The sequence below is a fragment of the Stegodyphus dumicola genome, chromosome 6 (assembly GCF_044657685.1).
Source record: "Stegodyphus dumicola isolate Sdum_Otavi_A_Nest chromosome 6, ASM4465768v1".
Taxonomy (NCBI): Eukaryota; Metazoa; Arthropoda; class Arachnida; order Araneae; family Eresidae; genus Stegodyphus; species Stegodyphus dumicola.
Window position 1 is genome coordinate 165,835,635 of NC_140773.1, and position 15,900 is coordinate 165,851,534.

General features: G+C 30.1%; 1 protein-coding gene across 1 annotated transcript in view; it reads right to left on the reverse strand.

Annotated features, from left to right (window-relative positions):
• The window catches only part of LOC118187113 (uncharacterized), a 75,947-nt gene that overhangs the window by 49,098 nt on the left and 10,949 nt on the right, over positions 1-15,900 (reverse strand). The window contains exons 2-3 of the mRNA XM_035357309.2: positions 4,162-4,296; positions 1,830-2,045 (exon numbers count right to left, since the gene is read on the reverse strand). Coding sequence (XP_035213200.1) covers positions 1,830-2,045; positions 4,162-4,296 — 351 coding nt within the window. The remainder of the gene's footprint in view (positions 1-1,829; positions 2,046-4,161; positions 4,297-15,900) is intronic.

A 15,900-nucleotide genomic window follows, 5' to 3' on the forward strand; every position in this document is an offset into this window, starting at 1 on the left:
TGTTATTGTTTAGAATCATTGATGATCTTTCCACTTGCAAGTTTTTATAAGATGATGCAGAACCTCAATTATCTTCATGAGATATTTGATAAATGTATGTTTTCTAATAATTATCTCCTACTGCACGGGAAGGCATTTGAATAGTCACCAACGCCACCAATACGACTCCATGTGACTATTATCTTTGTGTTTCCTTGAAAAAGAGTGTTCAAGACGAAACCTACAACAATTCATGAAATGAAATAGGCCAGACAGGCAGAAATTTTCAACAATTCTGGTGACCCATTATTCATAGTGATGCACTTTTTCACTCAAGTTACACCATGTGCATGCCAAGCAAGAATACATTGTGCTTTCAACTTCAATGTCTAGAGATCATTCCTCAGTAGTAAGAATGTCTTGCGACCAGTCATTTGTAAATCATTTATAATTCTAGTGGTTCTATGTATTTAAAATTACCCTGTACATAGTAGTAACAGAATGCTGCTAAACTATTCTTAAATTCCCTCTCTATTAAAACAGTTGGCGCATCGCGCAGCAGCACCACAGGTCCGGGGTTCAATTATCGGGCTGGGCAAGGTCGACTCAGCCATTCGTCCCTTGATTCCCATCACTTGGGTCGATAAAATGAGTACCAAGTTCACTTGATTACTAAACACTGGCAGTCCTGCAACAAGATGACCACTTGTTCAAGGCATATGCTTACGTACCCCGGAGCCCACGGTCAAGAAAGCACATTTTCGGGCACTGCAGGCCATGGCCCATTAGGGCTGTTATGCCACTGAGTTTAGTTTTTATTAAAACAGTACAAAATACAACTAAATTCTTTAAATAGAAGCAAATTCAGGGTATCGATTAATATTCAACTTGTAGTTTATCTAATTTTCTGTCAAGTTAAACAACTTCATGTTAAACTAATTAACAAATTTAGTACCTGAATAATCTTACAAATTTGCAATTAAAGGTATCTTCGGTACTCTCCTGTTATTGGGACCAGATTCAGAAGTATGTGTGCTTATATGTGTGTGTATACATACACATAAATTCATATGTACAATATATATATATATAATTTATTTCCTAAACAGTATTGATTAATTGATTATATTTGATTATATATATATATATATATATATATATATATATGCCTACATGAGCACATCCATACATGCATACGCACATTTCTGAATCCAGTCCCGATAACAGAACCATATTTTCATTATTAATAAAAAATTAATTCACCTTATCAAACCTTACTGTAAAACAAATGAAAGAAACAAATATAAAATATGCATATAAACTATTAAAAATACAAAAGGTTTTAAAAAATTGTTCATTCTGTAAAAGAAGAAATTTATAACAGTACATCATTCATAATCAAAATCATTTATATGGTGTTTCTAAATATGGCTAAGCAGCTAAGAATTGCACTCAAGTCAAAAAGATAAATAAATAGCATATTTATTTATTTTAAATTAGCAGACAATACGATTACATCTAAACTGCTCTATTTGTTTTTAAGAAGAAATTTATAACAGTACATCATTCATAATCAAAATCATTTATATGGTGTTTCTAAATATGGCTAAGCAGCTAAGAATTGCACTCAAGTCAAAAAGATAAATAAATAGCATATTTATTTATTTTAAATTAGCAGACAATACGATTACATCTAAACTGCTCTATTTGTTTTTAAAGTACAATTATACTTCTAAGGAAAGGAGAAATAGAACAGTTAGTTACACTTAAAAAAAGAATAAAAAGAAAGATTAAGAATATACTTGGACATGAATAATCAGTAATATCAAAGATGTTATTTGATACCATACCTAAAGATCGTGCAACAGCCAAAAAAGGAATCTGATCAAAAGGTGTACTTCTTCGAATTGGACCTTTATGACCAGGACGAGGACGATTCCAAACAACTCTTTCTACACCAGCTTTATTCATTACTAATCCACCAACACTTTTGATTCGCTGCTTCTCTTCTGGCGTTTCAGGTTTATGATCTTTTGTCACAGCATATGCACACCAATCACTTGAACCTGAAATATTAAAAAAAGTCAATATTTTACAACAGGCAAATATAAAGGACAATTCATCTAAGTGCGTACAAATTTATTTGAAAGAAAGCTACTCAAAGCCAAATCAAAATTACTGTAATATAGGCCTGGAAACTGTCTTCATATGTTAATGTACAGAGATGATGAAAAATAAAAGAGCAACATATAAGAGAAAAATGCGTTTTACTGCACAACACTGTTATGAAATGCACTTGACATTAAAAGTTATTCAAAGCTGTAACCATACGCTGTAACGGAAGGTTCACATGATGGCTTTTCAAATCTGTTGCTAGACAAACCAGCCTTTGCTATGTCACAATAAGTATAAAGATTTTGCCTAAAGATCCTACTTTTCAACTTTAAGCTAAGGTGGCATAAGAAATAATCAATCGTAGCAAAGCAAAGATGCTAACCACATTCAAAGATATGCAAATTACCTTCCCTGATTGATAGCAAATTAGAACTTTTAATCTGTAATCAATCAAGGCCAAGTTAAATACTTATAATTTCTAATTCAGAAATCAAACAACAAAAATCAGCGTTATATTTTCAAAATTTTCACAGTACTAGTTTCGATGGTTTTACCGAACTACCATCCTCAGCTGCAAAACCGCAAATGAACAAGATAGGAAATAATGATTAGATAAGGTAAGAAAGCCCGGACAGGAATTAGCAAGTGGCGCCATCTGTTGATGAAACCAGGACTAAAACATAATTTCTTTAAAGGCTGAAGGCAAAGATGGATTGGAATTAGGATCGTTAACTAGAACAGAATTTTTTTAATGTGAAATGCTTCTAGAAAATCCAATTCTCCAATGGAAGATGTTTTTTGAATAATTTTGGCAGCAGAAAAATTGAAAGTGTGATTTTCGGACCAACAATGTTGAGCAACAGAAGACTTCTGTGTTTCCTTTTTTCTAACATATGCCTCATGTTCCTTGACGCGAAATTTTAAGGCTCTCTTAGTTTGGCCAATGTAAATTAAACCACACTGGCAAGGAATCCTATAAATACCCCAGGAATTCATATCCGGAATGGGGTCCTTGAGTATGGAACTCAGAATTTTATTGATGGAAGAATATACAACCTGAAAGTTAAATTTCTGCAAAATATGTGCAACTTTATAGCTAATTGATGGAAAGAAGGAAATGACAACAGAATTTTTATAATCTCCTAAAACAAGAGTGTGCCTTTTAGTGTGTTGAGATGAGAATTTTGTAACTGCTTGATTAGCCCAACATTATTAATTTAATTTTAGAATAATAATGAAAATGTCGTAGAAATACTGCAATACTGATGGCGATGAACATTACCGATCCATAATGAAGAGGAAACTCAGCAGTCGAGGCACATTAAATGTTCATCTTTATTTCAGCTGATATTTGCAACCACTTTTCACTTGGTACTCTAATCCTGCTTATTCACGAACATTTATGTTTTTTATACTATTGTGACAGGAAGAAAACCAGCACACTAGCATTTAATGGCAAGAGTTAGTTAGAAGCAAAAATGGGCAGTTGTACAATATGGAAGCTCAGCAAAAGAAAGTTTCGGTTCTCGAAATTTTGAGTTCAAGTTCCGAATGAACTACGTCATCAGCATTATACAAGTCATATGACATGGATTCATCTAGAAATAATGCAGTTCAAAAGAAGTAACTACTATTTTTAGAATACAGAGAGGAAATACCAAGAGGCTGTTGCTAATTTAAATTGTAATTTTGATTTACACATTTATTAATCTTACATATACATGTATCCATATGTATATGTTAAACTTACTGCTGAAAATTAAAACATTAATTTTAAATGGCATAATTAATTTTTCTTTAATTTTATGCAATTAAATGCAGCATAGCTGGATTAAAAATAAGAATATTCAATTTTAATATTTTTTCTACTACAGATGTTTAAAAAAAACCTACTGTTTTATTACTTTTAAATTAAAATTTTTATAAACCTTATTCCATTTCACCAACACAAATAAAATCATAAATTTTCATTTTTAAAACACAGCAGACATAAAAATAAACAAGCTAAAATGTTGATTAAAAAAAAAACAGAGCTGAACAGCAAATATATTAAATAAATAACTATACCTGGTAACTGAAATCCAAGAACTATTTTAGAATCTCCCACATGACCAATGTAAAGCTTTCTCCTACGTATGAATGCTATACTTGAAGTTGTTCCAGACGTACTTGGTAGTCCACTAACAGTTTTTGGCCAGTTACCTATAAAAAGAAAAATAAATAATATTTAAAATTATGATAATTTTAAGACACGAAATTGCACAAATAATGTATCAAAGCTAATAAGATTTCAGTTCCATACAATTATAAATAATGATTTCATTTAGAATAAATAATAAAAGTATTTTCTGATTACCCAAACTTCCCGTTTCAACATTCAACAGAACTGCCATGTTTTGGCACATTTTTGAGTTTATAGAAAGTCTACTCACACAATGCACGCATTAGAATGTACTTGAATTTATAGGCTTTACATTTAACAGTCATTTATCTGAATATCATTCATCGGCTGTAAAAGAATAAATATCGGCCAAAAAATGTTTCTTTTTAACTTTAAATTTTTGGTTTTTCATAAAAAGCTTCTTTTAACTGTTATTCACAAAGAGACTTATCAGCATTAAAATAAGCAAAAATTTTCAAGTCACAAAGTTGCCAATGAGTTAGCAACTTTTTGCAGGAATGCAGGTAATCAAAAAGTATTAGAATAAATAATATTAAAAAAAATTTCTAAGTTTCACAAAATATGAAATTAAAAAAAAAAAAAAAAAAAAAAAAAAAAAAAAAAAAAAAATTACATTATGTTCAAAGGGGCACATTTTTCATGTTTTGTGTGTTATTTATTTATTAAATATCAAGTTCTTTGCATTTAAACCATAAAATACAGTTCAATAGCAATGTCACAAAATAATTTTAAAACGGGCATATCTTTAGAATTTCCGATACACAGCTCCTCGCGCTGCAGATAAAAAAGCTGCCCCCCGCAATAGAGTGTTGCCATTGCTTGCTTTGAAATCCTTGAGTTTGTTAATCAAAAATTCGTTAAAGTTTTACAAAATATGAAATCGATAATAAAACAAATTTCAAATTTACTCTTTCACATACCCATAATCATAGGAGGATTACGTCATTCAAAATTCGATGGCTCTATGTACCATCGTTTTACCACAATGCGAGAAATACACATACATTTTTGCAGATTTTTCATTACTTAATTTCTTTAAATATAATGCAGGACTCTAACATTTGGTGGCAACAGTTTGAAAAGTGAAATGGACATTTATAGTGATTCAACGCAAAATGAAAACAATAGTCCTTCAGGGACAAAGCCCCTTTGGACTAAAAAGGAAAAGTACAAATGATGGCTTAAAATCTATAAAGTATTAAAGATATATAATTTAAAATGCTACATTCACTTTAATTCATACATAACAATGCTATACAGTCAAAAGTCATTAATCCGGACACCCATAATCCGAAATGATCTATAATCCGGACCTCAAAGCTACAAACTTTCTGCACATGCGTCAACGCATAATATGTTCACGTATACGTATAGACGTTTACGCATCCACGTAATACTTTTACGCATATGCATATGCGCAATACGTTTACGCATGCATGTTTAATGTATAACGGACGGTATAAGCTAAGCTAAAATTATCTAATTATCTATTTCAGTTAATGTTGCAGATTGCGTTGTTCCTTAATTTTCGAATTGGATCCAGCTTATTATTTTTTGCAGACTGTTAGAGCAATTTTATAAAAGTAAGTTTGAACTTTCGATTATGTCAAATAGAATTTCCGATGCTGGAGCTGCAAAAGGATCTACAAAGCGAAAGTATGTTTCGATGTCCATCAAACAAAAAGTGGAATTGCTGCAAAAAATGGATAAAGGCATATCCTTTGTTTCTTTAACCCTTCCGAAATCTGTTTATCAATTTCACGCAGCTCTGCAAGGGGGGGAAAGGGGAACGTCACGGCGCGCAATGAACTGGAAGTTGATCTGTCAGCACTATCCTTATCTTCAGAGTAGATGTTTTTATTTTATTTGTCTTATAATTCCTTACTAAATGTAGTATTTCATCTCGATGTACTCCGTCTTTGATATGATTTAAATAAAATTCCTCGTCATTATAAATATCACGAATACACATCAAATAGTTTTTTGGTTGCAATTTTCTAATTTCGACTGCGTAATGTATGCTTTATGCATGCGCGCGTTGAAAGAAATGTTTAATAAAGTAAACAAATAAATATTAAGCTTTTTCTTTGTAAATTTTGATACCCTTTAGATCATAATTACTCTTTATTTCATAAATTACGGTTTCATATTTTTAATTTTATAATTTCTGCATGCCATCTTACCAGATTTAATCTGATGATCCGGAATTGGCGAAGTCCCGACGAGTTCGGATTCAAGACTTTTGACTGTATATATATACTAAGAATAAAGAATTTTTAAACCTTTAAGCACAGTGGGTTTTTTTCTTATAAACTTACTGATGAACAGTTGTATTTTACTAATATTTATTAGCCAAATTTGTGACCTTAATGTTTGCTTTTTTAACTTCCCACTTCTTAAGATAATATTTATCACATTAAAGAAAAATAAAAAACAAACTATTTTAAATAACAAACTGATATATACTAAGCCATCAAAAATTTCACAACTAGATAAAAGCAGTCCTGTCACTCAGAAGAATTAAGTATCTGCATCAAATGAATTTCTTGGATTTCCTTAAAATAGCTATTTCAATTTTATATTATAACTTACTTAAAATTGTTATTTAAGGATTTCTTTTAATTCAATTAGTTTTTATAGTACTAACTTTCTCAGTCGAGAAGATAAAATATTAAAAAGTTAATTACCAGAATGGTTAAATAAAATTCGGCAATTTCATCACATAACTTTCTTTAAACACAATCCAAATATTATGTAACTGCATCCGAACTATTTTAGCTTGGCATTTTAAAAATACGATTTTTATTACCTGCATCAAATGTCATTTAATCTTCTACGGATTCCGCAAGAAATTTCATTTCTAAATAAATATGTAAAAATCAATAAAAAAAATTTAAAAAAAAAAAGAACCAGGAAATAAAAAAAAAGTTTGTATAAAAAATATGCATTGTTAAATATAATGTTGACACACAGGCAATAAAGGAAACAAAGAGATTTTATAGTGCTATTATTTAGTCTTTAATATAATTTCAATCTGTAAACTTTCATTCAAAATACCCCTTTACTTTATTTAAATTATTTTTATACCAATCATTTATAAGGCATTTCAATACATCAACATAACCAAACCTGAAAATATTTATATGTATAATTAACAAAAAAATGCACTCGTACTAAATTTGGACCCATAAACACTACTGGTGTAATAAAATTATTTAAATAATATTTTATTAAGCATTTAAATAAAATGGTAGATAATTAGCATTTAAAAAACTGCAAGAACATCAAATTTTTTTCCCATTTAAAATTAAAGTATTTATCAGAGCAACAAAGAAAAAAACTGCAATATCTAATTGGTACTTTCTGATTATGTGCATTTCCATAAAAGTTACCAGTTCCCCAATACATGGTGACATTATGAATAGGTAGAAAACATTTTTGGCTATCTTTATGATTTACAGATACTGTTCTGTACAAAACGAAATAAAAATGCTCTAGATCAGTAATGCTTTATTGGTAGTATGCAAGAGAAAAATAGGTAATACACACACAAAAAAAAAAAAAAAAAAAAAGTATTTTTAACTAAATTCAAAAATTAATTACTAATGAACTTAATAATATTCCGTTATCAAATGATACAGTATGTCGATGAATTACCTTAAGATGTGCATATGTTTTTACACATGTGCATAATACGTTTACGAATGTGTGTTTAATGTATAACGGATGGTATAAACTAGGCTAAAATTATCTAATTATCTATTTCAGTTAATGTTGCAGATTGCATTGTTCCTTAATCTTCTAATTGGATCCGGCTTATTATGTTTTGCAGACTGTTAGAGCAATTTTATAAAAAGTAAGCTTGAACTTTCAATTATGTCAAAAAGAGTTTCCGATACTGGAGCTGCCAAAAAATCACAAAGCGAAAGCATGTTTCGATGTACCACTTCTGATAGTGAAGAAAGTTACAGAGAGGTTATTGAAAATGAAAAAATTTCGATTGACAAGTTAATCGGTATTCTCGACACACCAATTACAGGACTTGAACAGTGGAACTGAACAAGAAATTATGTCTGTTTATAGAATTAAAGAGAAAGTATTAGCACAAAAAATGAAGCAACTTAAACAACTTACATTGAAAGAAATGTTTAATAAAGTAAACAAATAAATATTAAGGTTTATTTATTTTTTTTTTAAATTTTGATACCCTTTAGATCATAATTGCTCTTTATTTCATAAATTACGGTTTCATATTTTTAATTTTATAATTTCTGCATGCCATCTTACCAGATTTAAATTGATGATCTATAATGCAAAAAAACCCCTAATCCGGAATCACTGAAGTCCCGACGAGTCCGGATTAAAGACTTTGTACTGTACTGATATAATGAATTTGGGTTCAATTATTAGTTTACATACATTTTGAAGAGGAAAACTAATTGCTGAGCATTCATTTTGTGAATTTCTTCATGATAGAGCAACTACAAATGAAATTTTCAAAGTAACTGACAATTTTATGTCTGAGAATGATATTCCTTGAAATAAGTGCATTGCCGTTTGCAGTCACAGACATCAGGTTTTAACACAAAAACATTCTGATGTTATTTCTCAAATAAAGAAAGTCGTGCTTGAAACTAAATTTACTCACTGCTCCATTCATTGTGAAGCTTTAGTAACTAAAACAATCCCCGAAAAACTTGAAAATCATTTTGAATCAAGCTGTAAAAATTGCTCATTTTATTGAAAGTCAAGCTTTCAATTCAAGAATATTTACGGTTTTATGCCAAGAGATGGACAGTGAACATGGAATGATTTTGTTACATTCCAAAGTAAGATGGTTATCCAGAGGCAAAGTTTTAAACCGGCTTTTTGAATTTCAATCAGAACTCTCTGTGATTTAAAATTTGAATTGCAAAAATGTTTATTTAGTGAATTATGGTTGGCGCTGATATTTTAAGTAAGTAATGAAGTAAAATGAATTAAAATTAGGATTAAAAGGACAAAGTATTAATCTGTTTACCATTAGAGATAAAATATATGCAATGATAAAAAAAAAACTAGAGCTAATAATCAAAGAATTTGTTAATAATATTTTACGGTTTTTAGCACTTTTAGAAAGTGTTCTAACTGAAAATAATTTGAAAATCTATTTTCATGAAGATTACAAAAAAGAAAATTATATTAAAAATCCACTTTGTTCAAATGTGCCTGAAATTTTATCTCATGAAGAAAAAGAAAAAATGATAAAAATTTCCTGTGGTCAAACTCTAAGTGAAGATTTCAAAAATGAAACACTTTTCAATTTTTGGCTGAACTGAAGAAAACTAATTTAATGAAGACCGAAACAGCCGAGACGGCCTTTCATTAAGATAATTACAACTGCCACATACGGACGAAATTCCGATGTTGTTTTCTTCCCTCTCCTATGGTATGCAGTAACAGGTGCAGTCCAGTCAATTTGTATTGACTGGAACTGTTTAACAAATCTGTAGTTTTGCACAATTTAGAATTGTATTGAAAAATTTAAGAATTAGTTTTCTTTTTTTATCATCTGGGAGCCAAGTCATTATTTACAAAACATTTGCTTCTGTGGATAATAGTAAAATAGTGTACAAATTACAATGAACTTCCCAATTGCAATTTCGTGATTGCCTTATGGATAATTGCGACACAGTGTGCAAATTGCTATGGACGCACATAATGAGGTGTGCAAACTTTTAAGGACACGAAGTTATGATGTATGGAAGTGAACAAGTAGTATTTACTTGAACGATGAACTTAAGTGAACATAGAATAGCCTACACAACATCATATACTTTGGGTTATGGAACTATCAACTGCTTGAACTGATGTGACTGGCTTAAGGCTCGTTTCCACTACTGCGTACGAACGCGTTGCGTCAATTGAAGACACGCCTACGGCATCCGTACAAGCGTTTCCACTGCTGCGTATGCGTAAAATATTTTCATTTTCCGCCGCTAGGTGTCACTGTAATATTTTGGCGCAAGCAGTTCGCGAGTTACGACGCTGAACATCTGAATTTTTCCCGCTTAAGCGAGTATTGTTTGTTTTGTATTTGATATGGAATTTTAGATAAGTAAGGTTATAATGCATATTATGAACATCACGAATTCCATAGAAGCTGAAATAAATTTAAGAAAAAAAATTTTGTGTTTCTAGAAGCCTTAAATATTATGAAATAATATATATATTATTAAAACTAAAATGTACTGTTAGTGAAAAAGTAAACAAATAAATAACATAAAATAAAAAAGTTAAAGGGATTAAAAAATAGTTGGTACTTTAAAAGTACAGAGCAACTGTAAGGAAAGGTTCACAATATTTAAGCAAAATTTGCTATGCTTGTATACCGCTGACTTCAGGGTCATAGCTGGATAATTTATTAGAAATCTCGTTTGTTTTAAAATGCACTATGGGCAGTTATATTTTATACATAATCCATAAAATATTATTTTTTATTTAAACATTTTTAATTCATATGTCTTTTTATACAAGAAGTTATAAAAATAAGATTTTTCTCTTTATATATACACACATTAGGTAAAGAAAATGGAAATATTTAATTAATTAATTCCTGCGCTTCTGCAGGAGAGGACTGAATTTAAAGCAATTATTATAGTAATTTTTTGAAAAAAAAATGTTTAGGGCATTAATACTGTCTCATGTTAATTGGAATGAAAGTTTAGAGTCGTAAACATCCCAAAGTCTGAGCACATGTATATACATTCACATAAAAGTGAAACGAAAATATATATATATATCTGCAGGGTTTCAAAATAAATTAAATTTAAATAATTCTCTTGCGCCATTGCTGCAAGGAATGAAATTTGAATTTAACAAACATTTTCTATTCGTAAAAATTAAAAGTTAATTAAATTTAAGTGAAATTTAATGCAAACAAATAAAGGATTAATTATTGCTGCGAACTAATATACAATATCATTTAAATTCTGAGAGCATATGTAAATCAAGTGCAAGTGTCAAAATCCATGAATAAATATATAATTCCAAAAATTTATTTATCCCATTATTCACTTATGCATTTTTATAAGTTTTTTAGGATTAAATCTATCCTATTATTCATTTATGCATTTTTATAAATTTTTTAGGATTAATAAGCTATCCTATTATTCACTTATGCATTTTTATAATTTTTTTAGGATTAATAATCTATCCCATTATTCACTTATGCATTTTTATAAATTTTTTAAGGATTAATAAATTTTTGAAATTATATATTTATTCATGGATTTTGATACTTGCACAGCAATAATTAATCATTTCTTTGTTTGCATTAAATTTCATTTAAATTTAATTAACTTTAAATTTGCTTTTTACGAATAGAGAATGTTTGTTAAATTCAAATATTTATGTACAGGATATGCTTTAAATTAGTATTATATAATTTTCAAACTTTTTTGCGGGAAAAATTTAAATAAATAAGAGCATAAATAAAACAATATATTAATGCATATAATAATAGAAATAAATTATAAAACACGAATATAGATCAAATTGGAATAAAAAGGTAAGAAAGTTGCAGACATGGTGCAAAAAGCGTATGGGATTCGAACTCACGACTTCAAAAAGTGGACATCATTACCATCAGCTTTACCACTAAGCTAGGATTACACGTAAGTTGCATGCATATTTTGGATTATATACATCATCAAGTAAATCAATTCTTAAAACTTAGGTTTTTTGGTCCTATTTCACTTTGCTATTGTCTGAAAAATTCACCAGAGTTTGTTCTTCAGCTTCTAGTACATTTTTTGGAAAAATCATTATCTTTTAAAGTGGCGTTCCGATTGAAGTTAAACGGGCTGCTAAAAATATATTTCATGTGCTTACAAATATATGTTATCCAAAAAGATATATTTATAAAGGGAAATACAAATTTAACATACTCTTCAATGAACTGGAGTATTTAAAAGGCTATCAAATTTAATTTATAATTAACGTTTTTAGTTTTTACCTGTTTCAAAAGAAAAAAATAGCAAATCTTTTAATCATATCTAATTTGCTATAGCAGTTTGATATAGTCAGACATTCATTTTCATTAAAGCTAAATGAGTATTCAGAACTAAAAAATGATTATCAGAACAAATTTTGCTATTTCATGGACTTGGAATGATAATTTTTGCCGCTGATTTTCTTGAACGAACAAGTACTGTAGTTGCAGTTATCTTGTTTTTCTTATCATTTTAAACTAAATTCAGCTGATTGCTGTCATTTTCAGCATGCAGATTTCTCGCTATAATGTTAATTCAGAAATAAGTATTTTTTAGCAAAACATTCTTTCCCTATTAGCGAGCGTTCATCGCTACTTCTGCCGCCATTAATTTTTAGTCACTGCACCTGATTGCTCCTTTTTCACCACGTGACCCCAACGCAACCGCAGACATACGGATAGAAGTTGAACATTGTTGAACTCCATCCGTATGTCATCCGTCACCGCACACCAACCGGATTGCAGATGTCAATCAAAGTGAATTCGCTCGCTGATTCGAGAAACGCATACGCGGCAGTGGAAACGGGCCTTTACTCTGTGGATAACTGCAAAAATAATACGGACACACATCATTAACCCCTTAAGGCACACATTAATTTCTAATTTTTGGTCAAAAAATCACCTATTTTATTTCTTGCATAATCATATTCTCTAGTCCATTTTAAGACTAATTTTCGATCAAAAAATTTTTTTTAAATTACAAAAACACTTAGTAATATAATTTGCAGTTAACTGCTTACTTTTATTATATTTACGTAATAAAAATGGATATATTACCTTTTCCACACCAAACGACTACTTTATAGCAAAGAATTCCTAGCAAACTTATAGCTAATCATCAAAATGCGCCACGTGGTTTACACAAGAAAAATGCTGAATAGTGGTGCCATCTATGTCAAATAAGTTTAATTATAATCTAGCCTATTTATTTTTACTGGAACGGATCTCAGACAAGCATTAGAAATAAAATAACGCAAGATACAAGGGCGCCCGTGTGAGACACGGGCATGTGCAAATTTGCCGGAAACTTTCGCCCGTGTGAGACACGGGCAAATGCGTTAAGGGGTTAAGTGTGTAACTGATAAGAACATGAAGTTATGACGTATTGAAGAAGACATAGGTTTAAAAACTGGTTAATATATAAGTTTCACTCTCCATAACATAGATCCTATCTATGACAATGTAATTATTAATTGATCGTATATTTATTTTTCATACATATTATTATGTAACAATTATTGTATAGATGACATTGTCAATTTAGCATTGTAATATTACTATCATTGATTCAGTGAATGCCGCTGGCGGTGGATGGTAGATTCTTTTCCGTCACATGGACATATAACTCTGATTGGTGTAGAACCTTAGGTCGGAGGTCCACACGACTGCGTATCGGTAACAGGTGCACTTTTCCCAAATGCATTGTATCAGTTTATTGCAGAGAGCTTGCCCTAAAAGGATTTATTTTTTGTCATTTCTTATCTTTATTTGTTAGAAATAGAAAGGATGTCATTTGAAATTTTCACTCTTCTTTGTACGCTAATAGATGAGGTGGGTATGAAATTTCTGTGACTTTCGAAAACCATTTCGGGCAGTTCGGTATTTTAACCTACAAGGTTAACCTTAAGATTAAGTTAAGCCTTAATATTTTTAAAGAGTTAAAAGCATTTCAAATAATGCTATTAAATTTTTATTGCCTTTTTGCATGACCTATTTGTGTGAACAAGGATTTTCTTCCACGTTATATTTTTAAAATACAATGACCTCCTCAAATGGTCTGTCTAATCCTACTGATTTGAAATATTTGAATTATTTATAACTAAATGCAGATTTTTATCTGAATCTGGATTCTATCAAAGAAGTACATAATACAACAGAGGATTTCCTGTTTAATATAACTGCATTGTTTAAAATACAGTATAAAGTTTGAAATCTGGACTCATTGGGACTTTGACGATTCTGGATTTACGATTTTTCCAGATATTAGATCATCAGTTTAAATCTAGTAAGATGGCATGTAGAAATTATAAAATTAAGAAATTGTGATTTATGAAATAATGGAGTATTTATGATCTAAAGGGTATCAAAATGTACAAAAAAAAAAAAAAAAAGCTTCATATTTATTTGTTTACCTTATTAAACACTTCTTTCAATGTGTTTAAGTTGTTTCATTTTTTGTGTTAATATTTGCTGTTTAATTCTGTAGACAGACATAATCTCTTGTTCAGTTACATTGTTGAAGTCCTGTAACTGCTGTTTCGAGAATTCTGACTAACTTGTCAATTGAAATTTTCACGTTTTCAGTAACTTCTCTGTCACTTTCTTCACTATCGGTAGCGGTATTTTCTGGATCTACAATCATATTACAGATTTTGCCATTCGTTAATTGATAGATGATTGAGAAGCATTATCATCATAATGAAAAACTTGTTTTATATCATCTTCATTTATTACCGCTTCTCCACATTTCTTTACAAAATTCGTTAACTGGAAAATTTCACCTTTGTGTTTTGTGATATCCGAAAACCTTTAAAATTAGCGGCTATCATCATCAAATTTAGCTATCCTTCTCTATACATATTTGGCTATGCATCATGATCTTGGCGACTAACGACAAGTTGTTCTATCAAATTTTATCTTGCTTCTATTGCACACTGAGACAATTAAGCGTGAATTATATTAGTTATTTATTATACTTATGTTCATTTCTTGCACATGCTTAAGACTTATCAGAGTTCTGAATAAATAAATTCCCACATATACTTAAGCATTATTGAAGGCCAGCACTAGATATCTTACCGCCTCTGTGGGTCCTTAATTCTGCAATTCAGTGCAGCCATACAAGCCCTGGCACTGGTTCTGGGTTTATGTGAATAACAAATCAGTTATTCCTACTTCAAACAGCAATAAATATAATCTTGGGTCTATGAGTATTATCAAGAAATCCATTATTAGCATATCGAAAGAAATTTTTGGTAAAATTTTCCTCGTCAACATTTTTTAGCACATTTAACCTAAATTTGTAAACAACACCAAGCATAATGTCAACATAAAAGGTTGCCATACTCCTTTATTATTCAATTACTAACATAAAAAATAAAAAATAAAATAAAAAAAAATATTTAGGCATTGCTACATGAGTCATTACTCAAGTTGTCATGTTTTGATAAACATGCGGTGATGAAAGAAAAGTATAATAAATAATGATTCGCCAGGTTGGTGTCAGATAAATGTTTTATAAATGTGGAATGTGCGGTTTGAAATGTATGCCAAGCAGATACGCAGCAACAGAGGCAAATTACTTATTGTACAAATTTATGCTAAAATGATTGTTTCTTCAATAAAAAGGTATTTTATTTAGTGTCGAAGTGAAATTAAGAATCGGGACTCTCCAGATGTTTTATTATGCGTGGAGGGGGGAATCAAATGCGCATGCATAAAGCCTATAAGAAAACATTGTTGGTGGTTTTGAGGTCCGAATTTTAGATTATTCCGGATAATGGAAGTCCAGATTTCGGACTTTGTACTGTAAAGTTGTTCATAAAAATTAGGACAAATAAAAATTAAAATATCGCTAACTGCAGCTGCATCT